The sequence below is a fragment of the Schistocerca gregaria genome, chromosome 3 (genome assembly GCF_023897955.1).
Source record: "Schistocerca gregaria isolate iqSchGreg1 chromosome 3, iqSchGreg1.2, whole genome shotgun sequence".
NCBI classification, from domain to species: Eukaryota; Metazoa; Arthropoda; class Insecta; order Orthoptera; family Acrididae; genus Schistocerca; species Schistocerca gregaria.
In genome coordinates, this window is record NC_064922.1 from 954766132 (window position 1) to 954786963 (window position 20832).

Sequence of the window (20832 nt, forward strand, 5' to 3'; positions counted from 1 at the left end):
GCCTCTACATCTTTACATTTGTCCTCTAGCCAACCCTGCTTAGCAATTTTGCACTTCCTGTCAATCTCATTTTTGAGACGTTTGTATTCCTTTTTGCCTGTTTCATTTACTGCATTTTTATATTTTCTCCTTTCATCAATTAAATTCAATATTTCTTCTGTTATCCTAGGGTTTCTACCAGCCCTCGTCTTTTTACCTATTTGATCCTCTGCTGCCTTCACTATTTCATCCCTCAAAGGTAACCACTCTTCTTCTACTGTATTTCATTCCCCCATTCCTGTCAATTGTTCCCTTATGCTCTCCCTGAAACTGTACAATCTCTGGTTCTTTCAGTTTATCCAGGTCCCATCTCCTTAAGTTCCCACCATTTTGCAGTTTCTTCAGTTTTAATCTACAGTTCATAACCAATAGATTGTGGTCAGAGTCGACATCTGCCCCTGAAAATGTCTTACAATTTAAAACCTGGTTCCTAAATCTCTGTCTTACCATTATATAATCTATCTGGTACCTGTTAGTATCTACAGGATTCTTCCATGTATACAACCTTCTTATATGATTCTTAAACCAAGTATTAGCTATGATTAAGTTATGCTCTGCGCAAAATTCTACCAGGTGGCTTCCTCTCATTTCAATCCATATTCACCTACTATGTTTCCTTCTCTCCCTTTTCCTACTGATGAATTCCAGTCACCCATGACTATTAAATTTTCGTCTCACTTCACTATCTTAATAATTTCTTCGTCATCTGCACAGCTAGTTGGCATATAAAGTTGTACTACTGTAGTAGGTGAGAGCTTCGTGTCTATCTTGGGCACAATAATGTGTTCACTATGCTGTTTATAGTAGCTTACCCATACACCAGTTGGCATATAAAGTTGTACTACTGTAGTAGGTGAGAGCTTCGTGTCTATCTTGGGCACAATAATGTGTTCACTATGCTGTTTATAGTAGCTTACCCATACACCTATTTTTTTATTCATTATTAAACCCACTCCTGCATTACCCCTATTTGATTTTGTATTTATGACCCTGTATTCATCTGACCAGAAGTCTTGTTCCTCCTGCCACCGAACTTCACTAATTCCCACTATATCTAATTTTAACCTATCCATTTCCCTTTTTAAATTTTCTATTCTACCTACCCGATTAAGGGATCTGAAATTCTATGCTACGATCCGTAGAACGCCAGTTTTCTTTCTCCTGATAACAACGTCCTCTTGAGTAGTCCCTGCCCGGAGATCCGAATGGGGGACTATTTTACCTCCGGAATATTTTACCCAAGAGGACGCCACCATCATTTAATCATACAGTAAAGCTGCATGATCTTGGGAAAAATTATGACTGTAGTTTCCCCTTGCTTTCAGCCGTTCGCAGTACCAGAACAGCAAGGCCATTTTGGTTAATGTTACAAGGCGGGATCAGTCAATCATCCAGACTGTTGCCCCTGCAACTACTGAAAAGGCTGCTCTGCCCCTCTTCAGAAACCACACGTTTGTCTGGCCTCTCAGCAGATACCCCTCCATTGTGGTTGCACCTACGGTACAGCTATCTGTATCATTGAGGCACACAAGCCTCCCCACCAACGGCAAGGTCCACGATTCATGGGGGGGAGGGGGGGGTGCTCAGAATATCTTCTAACATTCTGCAACAAATCGGTGTAAGGATATGGGATGGTAGTTTCATGGATCATTTGTACTATCCTTCTTGTAGACGGGTGTGACTTTTGCCTTTTTCCAAGAACTGGGTACAATTCTTCTTTGAGGGATCTATTATGGATTATAGTTAGAAGGGGGTTAACTCAGTCGCAGATTCAGTATAGAATCTGACAGGGATGCTATCGGGATCTAGAACTTTGTTCAGTTTTAATGATTTCAGCTATTTCTAAACACCACTGACACTAATACTTATTTCATTCATCTTTCCAGTGGTCTTTCTTTGTAAAGGAATATTTGAAAATGGAGTTACACATTTCAGCTTTTGCTTTGCTACCCTCAATTTTAGTTCCTGTCTCATTCACTAGAGACTGGACACGATCTCTGGTGCCACCAGCAACCTTTACATATGACCAGAATTTCTCTGGATTTTGTGAAATTTCATTTGACAATGTTCTGCTATGGTAGTCATGGAAGGCTTCAAGCATTGCTCTCTTGACAGCCAAATGCAATTCATTCAGTAACTCTCTATCTATGCTTGGTTTTACACCTGTTATGCAGTAATCTCTGTTTCTTGAGAAGTTGCTTTACAATAATTGTATACCATGGAGTTACCCTCCCATTATGAACTGTTCTACTGGGTATATATCTATCCAGTGCATGGTCAACTATTCTTTTAAACTTGAGCCAGAATGTCTCTTACATGCTGCTGACCAGTGCTGCATGTTTCGAGTTCCTGGCATTACAGATTTTTTATCTAGTTTCCTGAACATACATATCTTTCTGCTTGTTTCGGTTGGACTTTGCACTTTGATAATCATTGCTGTCACAACTGCGTCATGGTCCTTGATACCAGTTTCGATATGGACATCCTGAAAGAGGTCAGGTCTATTTGTTGACATTAGATGCAATATATTTTCAACATGAGTGGGATTCCTAACTATCTGTCCTCAGAAGTTTTCAGGGAAGGCATTTAGTAAAGTTTGACAGATGTCTTATCTCGCCCGCCACTAACAAAGTTGTAATTTTCTCAATTAATTGTTGGATGATTACAGTATGACTCGGGAACTTTCGTACAAGTGAAATGAGATTGTCTCTAAAGTGTTCTGTCACATAAGGAGATGAGCATGGTGGGCAATAGAATGATCCAGCTATCATCTCATGTCCACCCTTGGTACTAAGTCTTGCCCAAATGATCTCACATATAGTTTCAATTTCTATCTCAGTGGATTTAAGTTTTTGTCTACTGCGACAAATACACCACCTCCATTTCCCAAATGCCTATCCTTCCGACATAAACATAAATTTTCCCCAAAAATCTCACTGCTATCAATTTCAGGTTCCAACCAGCTTTCTGTACCTATTATTATGTGAGCTTCACTACTTTTCATGAGCACTTCAAACTCTGGCACTTTGTTGTGAATGCTTTGGCAGTTTAGCATTAGGATTTCAATACTCTCATTTGTAGGAGGCATTTCTTTTGATCATACACTGGTACTTCTCGGTTTCCTACAGCTATCATTATCTGGATTGGGTGGAGAGTCACCTAATCTAAAAAACGCTGGTGTGCTCCCCACACACAGTCAGCTACCTGAGCAGCAGCCTCTGATGTGTAGTGCACACCTGACATATTTAGAGGGACACTACAGTTATCAACCTCTCTACCAATACTCTGAGCCTTGCAGATGTCTCACACTTTATAAAGGCCTCAAGCTATGGTCATGATGGACTTGTAAAGGTTGTTCTTTCCTTAACTCATTCTCTATAGAGAAAACATTCATTCTCCATACAACCCATTGCCAACACCCAACATAAATCACACATAGAATCTTGTTTGCAACAGTTCCAACCTTCCTCCACTTGTGATCCCCTTCCTCTTTCATCTAATCATCCCTGGTAACTTTTCAGAAATTCCTCACTTCTAACCTGGCCTCACCAGCCTTTCCTAAATCTCTCCCTAATAAGGCCAATGTCACTCCCATGGTACACACAGTTGTCTGTAACCTGACAAAGAATTCAGACCTTATCACCCTTCCCACAGACAAAGATTCCACCACAGTGATCTTGAATCGTAGTGATTCTGTGGCTGAGGGTCTCCACCAACTTTCCAAAACTCCTGTATAGAAACCTTACAACCACAAACCAGTCTGAAACGCGCTACACGACATTCAGTAGCTCCTCAGGGCCTCGATTCGTCCCAAAACTGGACCTCTAAAACCATTCCTTTCCTCACACCAGCAGTTACCGCACTACTAGTATTTACCTGCCTCCCAAGCTCCACTAGCTCAACACCGCAGATCTCGTTACTGGTTGTACCATTGCAGTTGTGTACAATGCTCCCACAGAAAGACCCTCTTCATTTGTTGACCAACATCCCCAAACTACTGTCTACAGTCTCCCAACCTATTTTTAAGATGTTGCTCACTTTGTTCATTGCCTTTCCACAGTTCCTGTCCTGTTACTGCCAAACTCCTTGTTGGTCACTGTGGATGTGACACCCTTATAAACCAAAAACCAACCCATGGCATTGCAGCCATGCAACACATACCTTTTTTAATGGCCTCCTGGATACCAAACCGGCCACTGCTCTCCAAACCCTCGTTGGCAACCACATCCTGACCCACAATTATTTTACTTTTGAAGGACAAATCTATAAACAAATCCATTGTAATGCCAGGAGTACTCACATGGCACCATCTTATGCAAACTTATACGTGGACGATGTGGAGGAATCCTCCCTATCCAGTCAACTCCTAAAATCCTTTGTTGGGTTCAGAATCACTGATGACATTTTCATGATCTGGGCTCATGGCAAGGACAACATTTGCTCTTTCCTCCATAGCTTCAACACATATTCCCAAATCTGCTTCCCCTGGTCCTTCTCAACTCACTGAGTCACCTTCCCTGATGTCAATCTCCAACTCTCAGAAAGCTCCACAAAAAAATCTGCTCATATCAAGCAAACCAACCTCAGTTTTTGACAGCTGTCACCCAGTACGTGCCAGAAAGACTCTGCCTTACAGCCTCGTCACCCAAGGATGCTAAACCCACACTGGAAAGCATTTAAACCTTACCAGAGCCCTTATTGGCAGACAGTATCCTACCCAGCTCATCAATAAACAGACCTCCCATGCCATCTCCTCCTTTGATACCAGTAAACTAGTTAAACAATAACCAACCAGCACTCCTCCTATCACCAGTAATACTCTGGCTTTAAAAAGCTCAACCACTTCGTCCACTATGGGTTCAATTACCTGTTGTTGTGCCCTGAAGTGAAGGATATCCTAGCCCAAAACCTACCCACATTCCCTAAAGTAGTGTTCTGCCACCAACCCTACAGAATATCCTTGCCTATCCCTATTTCAATCCTAATCGCAATCTGCAACTCATGCGTCATTTCATTGTGGTCCAAAGAGCAAGATCTCTCCTATAGAACCACCCCCATTTAATGTGAGCATGACAAGTAACCAACTACTTACTTGTATGAAAGGACACCACTAAACTGTGACAAACTGCAAACTTGACCATCCAGTTGCCAAACATGTTGCACACCATAACATGAATTACTTCAACAGCTACTTCAATATGCAAACCATTTGGATACTCCCTTCCAATGCTAGTTTCTCTGAACTATAGATGTGGAAATTCTCTCTTCAATATATCCTGCATTCTTGGAGTCTTCCTGATCCATCCTGATATCACTTTCCTCTCCTCTCCTTTCATTTCCTTCCTCTCTCTCTCTTAGATGCTCTACCCTATCAACTCCTTTCATCCTGGGGTGCAGCCACCTCACTCTATCCCACTTTCTCCTCCTCGTCTCATCGAGGCCTTGGGCGTGTGCAGCTGGGTGTCTGCAGGGTTGTGTGTGTACTTCTACTAGAGAAAGAGCAAGAGCTTGAAAGTCAGTATAAATACTGTTTACTGTTGTGTGTTTCTATGTGCCACACTTAAGTCAGCTACAGGTGGGTGGTTGACTTCCCTTTATTTTATATATTACTGCACCCAAGACCTTTCATTTTTGTTAACTGTATTGAAGAATGTAGTAGAAGGTGAGGAGGTTGATATCACTTGTGGACTATGAAAAGGCTTTACTGAATTGATTTAATTGTCATTACCAGGTCATACATACATTAAGAAGTACTATTAAATGATTACTATTTGTAAATTGATTTATCTCAGTGCACTGTTATGGTTCTTTACACTTGTTCAATGGAACAAGCACCAACTTAAGATTTTTCATGATACTATATCAGTTTGTACATAAAAATTTAAGTATTTTCATACTTGTTTAGCTTTTTGCATTTAAATTTGTATAGACACTTGAATTCCAATTCAAAGTAGAGTATGTACTATTGTGAATTTAATAATCTGCTGAACCTCACTCCCCACTCCTCTCTCTCTCTCTCTCTCTCTCTCTCTCTCTCTCTCTCTCTTTCTTTCTTTTTCCCCCCTCCTGTAAATACTGAATTAATCAAGTATGTAAATCTGCTCTACACCCGAGAAGTTAAGCCCTAATTACAATTTCCATTAAACTTGCAATTAAATTTGTCACATGTTCAGATACGACAGGTGTTTGAAAAGTCCACGCAAAAATAAAACTGAAAAGTCCACGCAAAAATAAAACTACGTACGTGTTTGGGGTAAACCTTTTTATTTTTCAACATAGTCTCCTTTTAGAGTTATACGCTTCATCCAACGCTGTTCTAATTTGTTTATCCTTTACAAATAATAGGAATTGGCCAAGTCTGCAAAATAGCTATTAGTTGCTGCAATCACTTTCTCGTTTGAATAAAATCTTTGTCCCGCCAGCCATTTCTTCAAATTTGGAAACAAATAGTAGTCCGAGGGAGCTAAGTCTGGAGAATAGTGGGGATGTGAAACAAGTTGGAATCCTATTTCCATTAATTTTGCGACCACAACTGCTGAGGTGTTTGTTGGTGCATTGTCGCGATGGAAAATGACTTTTTTGCGGTCCAAACACCGGCATTTTTCTTGCAGTTTGGTTTTCAAATGGCCCAACCTGTATTAGTTTTACCCTTTTCCAGATAGTTGACGGGGATTATCCCTTGCGAATTACAAAAGACAGTCGCCATAGCCTTTCTGGCCGAAGGAATGGTCTTTTGACACACTGCGCCTGCTACACGGACGTCTGAGTCACAGCTCTTATACAAGATAAGTAATTTAAGTAGTAATGAACTGTTTTTTAACACTTTAAACTAATTTATTACGTTAATTATAGTGCTCTGCAAGCGTACCATTAAAGGTTTTTGTCTTACTCGCGTATTTTCACAGTAATCACGTAAAGTTCGTTTTGTTTACAAATCGCGGCCAGGCCGAACTTTTGAGTTTTCAGATTAAACTTCATACCGCAATCTTAAGTGCATTTACTGATAGTTTAGTGTGCTAAATACGTTTGCTGCCCCTTTATATCTGTAGAGTATCGTCATCTCTTAAGTAATTTCCAGTAAAAAACTTCTGAACCACTGTTTACATAGTCGCGAGTAGGCCTAATTTTTCGTACACGTATTTTCATTGTTTTCCGGTAACTTAATTGTCTTTCTGTCACTAAAATCGATTTGTACCATGAGTGTAAAGTGCCTGACGTGCCATAGGATCGTTAGCTCTGGGGTCTGGTGTGATGGATGTAGTAACTTTTTTCATTGGGGCGACTGTAGTGGCGTGGGAATTGGGAAAATGAGCGAGACTCATCAGTGGTTCTGTAGGCTATGCAGTAGAGATAGGAAGATTGTGGAACAGGAGGGGAAAATTGTTGCCCTTCAGGCTGAGTTAGATGAGGCTAGGCGAGAACTGGGCAGGTTAAGGGGGGAGAAGGGTAAACAGGGGTGGGAAGTGGCAACAGGCATGAGGAACAGGCCAAGAAATTCTTCTGACAGCTTTGTTATTAATGTACAAAATAGGTTTGACCTGTTGCCTCAGTCAGAAACTGATGAGCCTCTCACAGAAGTAGATGTAGACAGGGCTCAACAAGCTTTCAGCAGCAAATTGATTAAGAATGTAGGGAAGTCTGCAAAGAGAAATAAAGCCTTGTTGCTAGGTAGTTCGCATGCTAGGGGTGTGGGCCAACTTCTGCAGGATGAATTAGGGTTGGATTACCAGGTCACAAGTTTTTTCAAACCTAGTGCTGAACTTGGGCAGGTTACAGAGGTTTTTAGGTTCACTATGTAAAGGTTTTCCTAAGGAAGACACCGTGGTTATTGTGGGTGGGCCGGGCAACAGTATTGACAGAGATCCGGGGTACAGCATAAAGTGTGACCTGGCAAAGATTGCATCGGCATCGAATCATACCAGTGTTGGGTTTGTGTCGGTTCTGGAGCGCCACGACCGACCTTATTTGACCTCTTCTGTCAGGAGAGTTAATTTGGAGTTGGAACGGCTACTTGGATCTGGTGCAGGGTCACACATTGTTGTGGTTCCTGTTGATTCACTCTGTAGGTGGGACTATACTAGACATGGCCTACACCTCAACAGGAAAGGGAAGGGTAAACTGGCTGGGCTGATAGCAGGAAATTTAAAGGGGGGAGGAACTACATCTCATGGTGGAAACTCTTTTTTAGTGTAAGATCAGTGTCCAGTGGGAAACTCAGCCAGGCAAGTACTAAAGATGTTAAAAAAGTTCAAGATACTCACAAAAGTAAAGTGAAAAATAATGTTAGTATATTTCATCAAAATATTGGGGGATTGAAGAATAAAAGTACTAAAGATGTTAAAAAAGTTCAAGATACTCACAAAAGTAAAGTGAAAAATACTGTTAGTATATTTCATCAAAATATTCGGGGATTGAAGAAAAAAATTGATGAGCTTCTGCTTTGTTTAGAAGATATAGAAACCAAGAATGTAATAGATATACTATGCCTGTCTGAGCATCACATTGTCACTGATATGCAAAAGGTTAGCATCAATGGGTACAAATTAGCTGCACATGTAAGTAGAGATAATATGATGAGAGGAGGAGTTGCCATATATGTCAAAAGCTTCCACAGTTCAAAAAATTTAGAAACTAAAAAATTTTGTGTAGAGCAACATATGGAAGCATGTGCCACTGACTTAAACTAAATGATGGCACTTTCATAATTGTAACAGTATATAGGTCCCCCTCAGGGAATTTCCAGCTATTTCTAGAAAACGTGGATGCTTTGTTGTGCTATCTGTCAGACAGGGGGAAGCAAATTATCATTTGTGGGGATTTCAATGTTGATTCCCTGAAAGAGTGTAATAGGAAGAATGACCTTTTAGTATTACTCAGTTCTTTCAATTTGAGCTCCATCATTGATTTTCCTACTCGGATAACAAAGAACAGCAGTACATTGATAGATAACTTTTTTATAGACCAAGATAAGTTTAAGGACATAAATGCTTATCCTGTTGAGAATGGTCTTTCAGATCATAGTGCACAGCTTGTTACAGTACATGACATAGCTCCATGCAGTATAATAAATCAGACTTTCAAAGCAGTGCGTTCAATTAACAATATAAATATTGCAAACTTTAGGGAAAGCCTACAGCAGCTAGACTGGGATGAAGTGTATAAGGAACCCGATGCAAACTTGAAATATAACTTATTTCACAATACATTTTTAAGGGTATTTGAAAATTGTTTTCCCAAGAAAATAGTTAAACATAATTCCAAGAAAACATATAAAAAACCTTGGCTAACTAAAGGAATAAGAATATCTTGCAACCGTAAAAGAGAACTGTATCTAACAGCAAGAGGGAGTACTGACCCCGAAATTGTTCAATATTATAAAAACTATTGTGCGGTACTAAGAAAAGTTATTAAAAAGTCCAGAAGCATGCGTATCATGTCTGAGATCAGTAACTCTGATAATAAAATTAAAGCAATTTGGAATATTATTGAAAGGGAAACAGGGCAACCAAGAGCACAGGAAGACTTTAGTGCAATAAAACTGAATGACAAGTGCACTAACAAACAATCAGAAATTGAAAATATTTTGAATAATCATTTTTTAAATGTTGTGGAGAAAATAGGATCTAGATCTTCATTAGAAGAGGCAAGGCTATTAATAGAAGAGGCAAGGCTATTAATAGAAGAGGCCATACCTGCGCAGTTTGAAACAACTGTAATTCCACCAACCTCTCCCTCTGAAATCAGTAAAATAATAAACTCACTGAAAAGTAAAAGCTCTTACGGAATTGATGGCATTTCCAGCAAAGTACTTAAAGCTTGTTCCCCACAGATAAGTAGGATTCTCAGCCACGTATGTAATAGCTCTTTGGAGCAGGGTGTTTTCCCTGATAGACTGAAATATGCCATTGTAAAACCATTGCATAAAAAGGGGGATACGTCGGATGTCAACAACTATCGCCCAATCTCTCTTCTGACAGCTCTATCAAAAATTTTTGAGAAAGTAATGTATTCAAGAGTAGCCTCCCATATTTGTAAAAATAAAGTACTAACAAAATGTCAGTTTGGTTTTCAGAAAGGCTTTTCAACAGAAAATGCTATATATGCTTTCACTGATCAAATATTAAATGCTCTGAATAACCGGACATCACCCATTGGTATTTTTTGTGATCTCTCAAAGGCCTTTGATTGTGTAAATCATTGAATTCTTTTAGATAAGCTAAATCATTATGGTTTGAGTGGGGCAGTGCACAAATGGTTTAATTCATACTTAACTGGAAGAATGCAGAAAGTTGAAATAAGTGGTTCGTGTAATGTTAAAACAACAGCTGATTCCTCAAACTGGGGTGCTATCAAGCACGGGGTCCCACAGGGTTCGGTCTTAGGTCTTTTACTGTTCTTGATATACATTAATGACTTACCATTCCACATTGATGAAGATGCAAAGTTAGTTCTTTTTGCTGATGATACAAGTATAGTAATAACATCCAAAAACTAAGAACTAAGTGATGTAATTGTAAATGATGTTTTTCACAAAATTATTAAGTGGTTCTCAGCAAACGGACTCTCTTTAAATTTTGATAAAACACAGTATATACAGTTCCGTACAGTAAATGGCACAACTCCAGTAATAAATATAGAATTTGAACAGAAGTTTGTAGCTAAGGTAGAATTTTCAAAATTTTTAGGTGTGTCCATTGATGAGAGGTTAAACTGGAAGCAACACATTGATGGTCTGCTGAAACGTCTTGAGTTCAGCTACGTATGCTATTAGGGTTATTGCAAATTTTGGTGATAAGAATCTCAGTAAATTAGCTTACTATGCCTACTTTCATTCACTGCTTTCGTATGGCATCATATTCTGGGGTAATTCATCGTTGAGTAGAAAAGTATTCATTGCACAAAAACGTGTAATCAGAATAATTGCTGGAGCCCACCCACGGTCATCCTGCAGACATCTATTTAAGGATCTAGGGATCCTCACAGTAACCTCACAGTATATATATTCCCTTATGAAATTTGTTGATAATAATCCAACCCAATTCAAAAGTAATAGCAGTGTGCATACCTATAATACCAGGAGAAAGGATGATCTTCACTATGCAGGGTTAAATCTGACTTTGGCACAGAAAGGGGTAAATTATGCTGCCACAAAAGTCTTTGGGCACCTACCAAACACCATCAAAAGCCTGACGGATAGCCAACTAACATTTAAAAATAAATTAAAAGAATTTCTAGATGGCAACTCCTTCTACTCATTGGCTGAATTTTTAGATATAAACTAAGTAAAAAAAACTTAATCATTAGTGTCATGCAATATTTTGTGTAATGTAATTTCTTGTACAGACATCTTTTATTAACCTGACACGTTCCACATCATTACGAAGTGTCATATTCATGATCTATGGAACAAGTATTAATCTAATCTAATCTAATCTAATCTAATCACCCGTTTTGGTGCAAATTCTGCCTTCGTAACCCATTGTTTAGATTGTTGTTTGGTTTCAGGAGTGTAGTAATGTATCCATGTTTCATCCACAGTAAAAAAATGACGCTTAAAGTCCTGCGGATTCTACCTGAACAGCTGCAAACAACCCTTCAACTCTTCACACGATTCCGTTTTTGGTCAAGTGTGAGCAATCGCGGAACCGATCTTGCGGATAGCTTTTTCATGTCAAAATGTTTATGCAAAATATAATATACCCATTTATTCGAGACACCCACAGCACTAGCAATCTCACACACCTTAACTCTTCTGTCATCCATCACCATATCACGTATTTTATCAATGATTTCTGGAGTCATAACCTCCACAGGGCGTCCAGAAGGTTCAGCATCACTTGTGCCCATATGACCACTCCAAAAATTTTGAAACCACTTATAAACTGATCTAATCGAAGGTGCAGTCACCATAATGTTTATTAAGCTTCTCTTTAGTCTCCTGAGACATTTTGCCTTTCATAAAATAATGTTTAATCACCACACGAAATTCTTTTTCGTCCATTTTTTGACAATCATTCGACTTCCTTGATACACACAAATACCAAACACAAAGAAATAGACCAATACGGCTGAAACTTGGTGTGCATTTTTTTCAAAGATGCTACTAACTAAACATGACCTCGATACACACTGATGGTGCCATCTCTTGGACTTTGCACAGACTTAAATGGCTCACTGAGTATAAACATTTCCCACAGTGTGCAAAGTTACAGATTGAAGTTCTGGTGTAAAATGATTTTAATTTGTTAGAAATGATGATGTAAATAAAATAGAAAGAAACATCCACATGGGAAAAATATATTAAAAACAAAGATTCCAAGACTTACCAAGCGGGAAAGCGCCGGCAGACAGGCACAATGAACAAAACACACAAACACACACACAGAATTACTAGCTTTCGCAACCGATGGTTGCTTCTTCAGGAAGGAGAGGGAAAGACGAAAGGAAGTGGGTTTTAAGGGAGAGGGTAAGGAGTCAAGGAGTCATTCTAATCCCGGGAGCGGAAAGACTGCCCTTAGGGGGAAAACAAGGACAGGTGTACACTCGCGCGCGCGCGCGCACACACACACACACACACACACACACACACACACACACACACACACACACACACACACACACACACACATCCATCCGCACATACACAGACACAAGCAGACATATTTAAAGGCAAAGAGTAAGGGCAGAGATGTCAGTCGGGGCGGAAGTACAGAGGCAAAGAGGTTGTTGAAAGACAGGTGAGGTATGAGCGGCGGCAACTTGAAATTAGCGGAGGTTGAGGCCTGGTGGATATCGAGAAGAGAGGATATACTGGAGGGCGAGTTCTCATCTCCGAAGTTCGGATAGGTTGGTGTTGGTGGGAAGTGTCCAGATAACTCGGACGGTGTAACACTGTGCCAAGATGTGCTGGCCGTGCACCAAGGCATGTTTAGCCACAGGGTGATCCTCATTACCAACAAACACTGTCTGCCTGTGTCCATTCATGCGAATGGACAGTTTGTTGCTGGTCATTCCCACATAGAAAGCGTCACAGTGCAGGCAGGACAGTTGGTAAATCACGTGGGTGCTTTCACACGTGGCTCTCCCTTTGATCGTGTACACCTTCCGGGTTACAGGACTGGAGTAGGTGGTCCTGCAACCCGGAAGGTGTACACGATCAAAGGGAGAGCCACGTGTGAAAGCACCCACGTGATTTACCAACTGTCCTGCCTGCACTGTGACGCTTTCTATGTGGGAATGACCAGCAACAAACTGTCCATTCGCATGAATGGACACAGGCAGACAGTGTTTGTTGGTAATGAGGATCACCCTGTGGCTAAACATGCCTTGGTGCACGGCCATCACATCTTGGCACAGTTTTACACCGTCCGAGTTATCTGGACACTTCCCACCAACACCAACCTATCCGAACTCCGGAGATGGGAACTCGCCCTTCAGTATATCCTCTCTTCTCGATATCCACCAGGCCTCAACCTCCGCTAATTTCAAGTTGCCGCCGCTCATACCTCACCTGTCTTTCAACAACCTCTTTGCCTCTGTACTTCCGCCCCGACTGACATCTCTGCCCTTACTCTTTGCCTTTAAATATGTCTGCTTGTGTCTGTGTATGTGCGGATGGATATGTGTGTGTGTGTGCGCGCGAGTGTACACCTGTCCTTGTTTTCCCCCTAAGGGAAGTCTTTCCGCTCCCGGGATTGGAATGACTCCTTGACTCCTTACCCTCTCCCTTAAAACCCATTTCCTTTCGTCTTTCCCTCTCCTTCCTGAAGAAGCAACCATCGGTTGCGAAAGCTAGTAATTGTGTTTGTGTGTTTTGTTCATTGTGCCTGTCTGCCGGCGCTTTCCCGCTTGGTAAGTCTTGGAATCTTTGTTTTTAATATAATTTGTTAGAACGTTTCACAAATTTATATCATAAGTGTTCGTCAAGTTTAACTACAGCATGGAAGAATATCTTGACAGGTGATATTACGTAGGAATATGTACTCTTTCATTTTCAATTCTAAATGTAAAATTAAGTTCCATTTAGAGTAACCATAGGATAAGTAGACCTAAGTACAATTATGAAAATGCATTCATGTAGATAATACAAGAATATTTGAAAGATGTATTTGATATAATATCTTGGTAACATGTTCTATCTTACCTCACAAAAATTAGCCTTTATGTGGCTTGAATCACGTTTAGTATCGCCAAAACTATCACTAGTATGACGAGATGAGTAGAATTCACATTGCATCATATCAAAGAAAATGGGAATGGTTGCTTTGCGGAGCTCTGTTTCAGGAATAAGTGTCATTTCCAGAAATGGTCCAACAAGTCCAGGAACAAATTGTCTCTTGTACTGTCCTAAAATCAAAAGGAAATAATATTCATGAAAGGTAAATACCTAGCAGAATTGTGTCATTTCTGTGTGAGAATATATATCAGTTACTTCCATGTCTACATGAATATACAAGTGCTTTATTTGTCCATCAAATTAAGAAATAAATAAATGCCAATCAAATCTTATTTTACATAAAATCATTTCTGACAAACGAAAAGTAAAAATCCATCAACAGTTTTTGCTCATACAAATGTTACAACATTCCTCTCTGGCGAAACAAAAGTTCTCAGTTAATAGAATCAATTATGCAAACACAAGATTTTTCCTGATTGTATTACATGAGCCAATGAGAATTTTTTATATTAAACAGAAACTCTGAGGGTAACATACTGTGTGCATACGGTAAATACTAAGGCTCTCAACATTTGTGCAATAAGCAATAGTTTACAAGCTAAGTATAGTGTCTTACTGAAATTACTGAAGAATGTTTGCATCAAATTGCCCATCATGTCTACACTAAGCAGTTTGCTAACTATTATGACATGTAGTTTCTTGCTCTAACAAATTTTGCACGGTTCTGAAAATATTTCATGGTAAAACTAGCTATAATATGGAAACAATGCCATTGTACAACAAGATACCGACTGTTTATACTTAAATAGCAAACAACTATTATCCTAAGAAGTGAATTAACTGACTCTGAGCTACCTGCATGTGGAAATTCTGTGCTTTTATGTAGTAATAATATCAAAGATCTACAACTTCACAGAATTAAACAGCCCTAAATTGTGTTGTCTTCTCTAAAGTTGTCTTTTTCGACGTGACTGTCATCCTATAATGGTTGCTTCGGAAGTTTTACATGCAAAAAAATTTTAAGTATGCTATCATGATAAGCTATTTATCATCCCTTATGGTTAACATAACCACAATATCTTGCATAAAACATATGTTAACCATTTTCTGCCGAATACATTTCAGTCAGGTAGAATAGACAATGCTTGTACCTTTGACAGTTATAAGCAGTTATGGTTTATGTATTTGTCTTTTTGACTTCTTTGTAAGATCAATAACATAAAGTTCACAGGCTGAAACTTTAGTTAATTTTATAACTAAAATTGTAGGGAGGAAAAAAAAAAGAAAAGGCAACTAGTCTCCAACAGCCAATATATGTAAATCACATTGTAAATTGGGAATATGCAGGGCCGGTTTAAGACCCAAGTGACACAAGCCGGCACTTAGGGCGCCAGGCTGAGAGAGGTGTCTGAAATGCCACAACTGTAAGATTTCTATACACTACAAATCACAACTAGTTAGAGGGGGTTTAAAAGAAGGCCCAAGTGAAAGATTTGTACAGAGTTAGTAAAGAAAAATGATATATGTGGAAGTTTATGAGGGAAAAAGGTTGCAGAGTGGGGAGGATTGATAACTTGCTTGTGTGGAAAAATGTTCCCAAAACGACCCTAGGATGAAGAGATGCAACTTGAAAACTCATCAAATACTGCTGCAGATAAATGGCTGCTTATCCTCATTAGTGCTTACTTGCTACTTACATATAATGTCAATACAACATAATAAAGGATGTTAACTATCATTTGAAGAGGTACTTTTGCTTTAAATCAGTTGTGAGCCTATTAAATTTTCTTTTATAGGTGTTATTCATGATACCTCAACATAGTGCACTGAATTAGTTACAGTGCATCAATCATAAATCAATTGTGAATCTTACTTACCTAAATTAAACCACATGCTGCGTATTTCAAATCCTGTCTCTCGCCTCATATCTTTATACCGTGCTACAATACGTGATCGCTTATTCTGTGAGAAGCTGTCTAGTTGCAAGGCTGGCTGGGTCAAGAAAGTAATAGCACAATGGAAAAAGTTATTCCAAGCCTGATGTTCAAATGGTTGAGAAAAATAATCTCGAATTGTGTGAGAAAAGAAGCGAAGAGACTTCAGAATAACACTGAAACAAAATATTTGGAAGTAAATTACGGTAACACAATTTTAAACAGAGTCATAATTTCACTACCAATAATGTTAATACTGACACATAATTCAGAATGTGGGGCATTTCTCTGGCTTGAAATAAATCAAGAGCTTTTTCAACATCATCCAAACTATGAGACCAACAATGAATATTAAAACTATACAGATCAAAGTATGAGCTTTTTAAATTTTCTTTTATACGTGTTATTCATCAGACCTCACCACAATGCAACTGTTAACAACATAATCAAAATATGTAAGCTTTCCATAATGAACTGAATTATCCATAACACACTGAATTAGTTACAGTGCATCAATTGCAAACTGGACTGGAAAATAACTGAAGCACACATTAATTAAGGAATAGAAAATCAGAGTCTAACTGTTCTAACTTTTATGAGGGCATGGTGAAAAGTTATTAATCTGGCACAAAGGTAGCACTAATATCAATGAAACTACATGTTTGTTACGCTGGTATAGATTGTGCAATAATGTCAAGTCGTGTCACATTAATCTATAGAATAGCTTTATTTGCAAGACATTTTCAAGTAATGATGATCCGTCTCTTTCAATCAAATAGATTAACTAGAACCCTATCACCCTAAATTTATATTTTTGTGCACCGTTTCTGCTAATGAAAACTCATTCGAATCTGGTGAAGTTTTACAAGGAGTGTGGTCCTTCAGATATCTGTCCTCACCATGGTCGTACTTCTCTTGAATATAACCCGTGCGAATCACATCCCAAAACTGCAACCATGAATGAAAATATCAAGTATGGGCACATTATGTCATTGTACTATCAGCAATTACAACAGTGAGAAAAGGCCTGCATTGAGGAAGGAAAAAGATAACGTAAGAAGCCTCATGAAAAATCATACACATATTTTAAAACTACCAGAGTGAACTGTCGTATTGTCTGAATCAATGTCTTTCAAAAAATAGTGAGGCCAGAAAAATGTCTTTGATAATTTCAACATCATACAAATTCTGGACAAATTCTTAGTGAAACACTTGACAGAGAAGCTGCCATAACATGTTCACAAACATGCCCGACTATGAGCTTCATGCACATGAATGTAATGCAAAAATGTTAATTTTGAGGGGGAAAAAATACATTTTCCAGAGATGGTAATCACATCAAAAAGTTTGGACCAGTATCTAAAAGCTCAATAACAACAACAATAAAACTTTAATTTAAATACTAGTTTATGTATATCAATTCTTTTATACAAAACATCACAGGAGTCATATCAGCAAGTTAGTCACCTAATAGGTCTCAGTCACTGATAGTAAACTGTTCTTTGTATGTAATAAGAGACATTTGTTTTCAAAGTCATGCAGAGATTTAGAAAATGCAGCCCTATCAAAGATATGAATTTAGTGAAATTTTTATCTCAATGCTCTTAGCTCATGCAATCTAAAAACAATGTACACTACTGACATCCACACATTAAACAATTTCTGCCTGCCGCCTGTGTATCAATTAATTTAATGTACTTTCAACAGGGAAGTCATAAAGTCAAATACCTATTTTGACAAAGATGGAAGAAGAAATTTACTGACATTGTTGAACACAAGGCATTTTCCTTGAAAAATTTGAAGAAACTATGGAAAATGTGAATTAAAGTGATCTAGATTGCTACTTCAAAATTTCATTAAAAAATCTGTGTCCCAAGACTATGTGACCCCATTTCAAATATGCCAAAGAAAGTAACAGCTTTTGCCAGCAGTGACTGAACAGAATACGCAACAATAATGACACTTGTAAAAGCCTTCCATATTCCCTGTTCTGAGCATATGCAAACTGTTGGATAAGAGATCTGACGACACACACAACCTCTGAGCATAAACAACACCAATAGACATATAAGTAACAGCACAAGATCACAATAATTCAATTCTATAGTACTAAGGAGAAACAGTTAGTGGATTATAAGCAACCCTCTACAACTAATTCACTCTCTGTACATTCCAAATATGAAGGACAAGAAATACAATTCTTTAATTATTTGAGTTGTACACTTCATTTTAAATAAACATTTCATTTTTAATCTTATTAAAATGAGACAGTGGTCATTACAATAAAGAAAATTCCAGAATAGAAACGTCAAATTAGGAAGCAATGACTCACCAGTGGATGAATGACGAGAGGTACATACACATACCTTAAGCTCATAAAATAACACTAATAAATAAGTGTGTGTGTGTGTGTGTGTGTGTGTGTGTGTGTGTGTGCGCGCGCGCGCGTCGCGTGGGTGGGGTGGGGGGTGCACGTCCGCACACTCCCATTTGCGTGTTGATGCACCCATCATTCACCCATGGCTGTGGAATGATTACTTTCTCTTCTTTCTGTTTCTTTGTTATATGCTTTTCTGGTGCAATCCTTAATTAATATATTTTACCTGTTTTGTAACATTATCATTTCACTCCAGTCTTTTGGATACACAGGTCTTGACACTAAATCTTTAAATACAAGCAAGATTTCCATTAAGAAATCCATAAGGTCTGTCTTGGTTTGGAAATGTGAAATGTAAACTTCGAAGTGGTGAGCTTTCATCTGACGAAATATAGAAATCATCACAGCAACTAAATTGCCCTGAAATAAAGAAATTAAGTTATTAGATTCGAGTTATTAATAAATTGTGAGATATGACCTAGCAATGCAGTCTTCAATTTTTGTCTGTGAAATTGAGCTGCATTCTGGGGAGGGGGAATTTCTTTTTCGTCCAAATATCACAGACCACTCACTGTACAGGTAACCCCTTAAATGAACACTATCAGCTATAGAAATATACTGCTTTTGATATCAACAAACAAATATGCAGAACAATGAAACATTGAGATGCAATAAAATAAATGTTACTATCCATTAGAAGAATTCATAAAAGACAACCAGACAATTTGAGTAGGAGAGAGCAAGTATTTAGGACTGTTAAATTTTAAAATTTTGTCACTTTTAAAGAAAAATTATTAACTGTTTAATTAAGTAATTATTAAGTACCGTATATTATATCACTGACATTATAAGGAAAATGGTAAATCAGTTTTTGTGTTTTGACAAGTCTCCGGAACATTAAGTCTATGGCTAGAAATTGTATGTTATGAGACAATCAACTTCTATTCTGTTCTGTAGCTTGCTTTACTAAATCTCAAATTTAATTTCTTGGGAAAAAAGACACAGCAAATATATAGTTATTTCAAAAATGTATTGGTGACTTCAGTGCCAATGTCAGGAAGCAGCAAACCACCTCATATATAAACCGGAGAACTGGTAAGTTTAATTTAATAATACAATCTGTTGCTTTTTTCCAAATTATGTGGCAGGAGCAATTAAGAATTTTTTTTTTTTTTTTTTTTTTTTTTTTTTTTTTTTTTTTTTGGGGGGGGGGGGGGCGGGGGGTGCTCAACTACTGAGGTCATTAGTGCCGAGTCACAATTATAGGAGCACAAAGAATCTAGTAAAACTCAAGGAGGGGGGGGGGGGGGGGGGGGGGCACCAGAAAGTTCTTACAAAGATGCAGATAAAATACGTGAAAGAGTTAGATGTCTTTGGACAAGCCCAAAGTAATAAAACGAAGAACACGAGCAGCTGCTCGAGCATCATCAGCTAAAATATCCTGTAAAGTAGATGGCAGAGACAGGACAACACGAGATTGACTAAAACGGGGACACGACAATAAAACATGGCGCACTGTCAATGCATGGCCACAAGGGCACTGCGGGGCTGGGTCACCGGAGAGCAGGTAGCGGTGGCTAAACCGGCAATGCCCAATCCGCAACCTGGTCAGAAGGACCTCTTCTCGCCGAGATGGTCGGGAGGTTGTCCAAGCAGTTGGGAATGGTTTTACTGCCCGGAGCTTGTTGCCTTGAAGTGATGACCAAGTATCCCACCACAACGACACAAGCCTCTTACAAACAACCCCACTAATGTCAGATGACGGGACACAATGGGAGGCTGGCCGCAGCAGGAGGACTGCAGCCTTGGCTGCAGCATCAGCAGCCTCATTCCCAGGCACTCCTACATGGCCGGGAACCCACAGAAAGCTGACAGGAGAGCCATCATCAGAAAAGAATGGAGGGATTGCTGGATCCGTTGCACCAAGGGATGGACCGGATATGGAGCTCCAAGGCTCTGAAGAGCACTGAGTGAATCAGAGCAGAGTATATACGATGAATGGCGGTGGCAGCGGGCATACTGAACGGCCTGATGGAGAGCAAAAAGCTCGGCCGTAAAGCTGGAACACAGGTCGAGGAGCTGGTATTTAAAGGTGCCGGCCCCGACGACAAAGGCACAGCCGACACCATCATCAGTTTTGGAGCCATCAGTGTAAATAAAGGTGTGACTGGCAAGTCGCGCATGAAGTTCGACAAACCGTGAGCAATACACTGCAGCCGGAGTACCCTCCTTCGGGAGCGAGCTGAGGTCGAGATGAATATGAACCAGAGCCTGGAGCCAAGGTGGTGTCGGGCTCTCACCCTCTC

The 20832-nt window shown here is 39.2% G+C and overlaps 1 protein-coding gene across 9 annotated transcripts in view; it reads right to left on the reverse strand.

Annotated features, from left to right (window-relative positions):
* The window catches only part of LOC126355928 (dedicator of cytokinesis protein 1), a 452703-nt gene that overhangs the window by 208945 nt on the left and 222926 nt on the right, over nucleotides 1-20832 (reverse strand). For all 9 annotated transcript variants that reach the window (XM_050006495.1, XM_050006492.1, XM_050006496.1 and 6 more), the window contains 3 exons: nucleotides 18753-18946; nucleotides 16093-16325; nucleotides 14183-14385 (listed from right to left, as the gene is read on the reverse strand). In XM_050006495.1, coding sequence (XP_049862452.1) covers nucleotides 14183-14385; nucleotides 16093-16325; nucleotides 18753-18946 — 630 coding nt within the window. The remainder of the gene's footprint in view (nucleotides 1-14182; nucleotides 14386-16092; nucleotides 16326-18752; nucleotides 18947-20832) is intronic.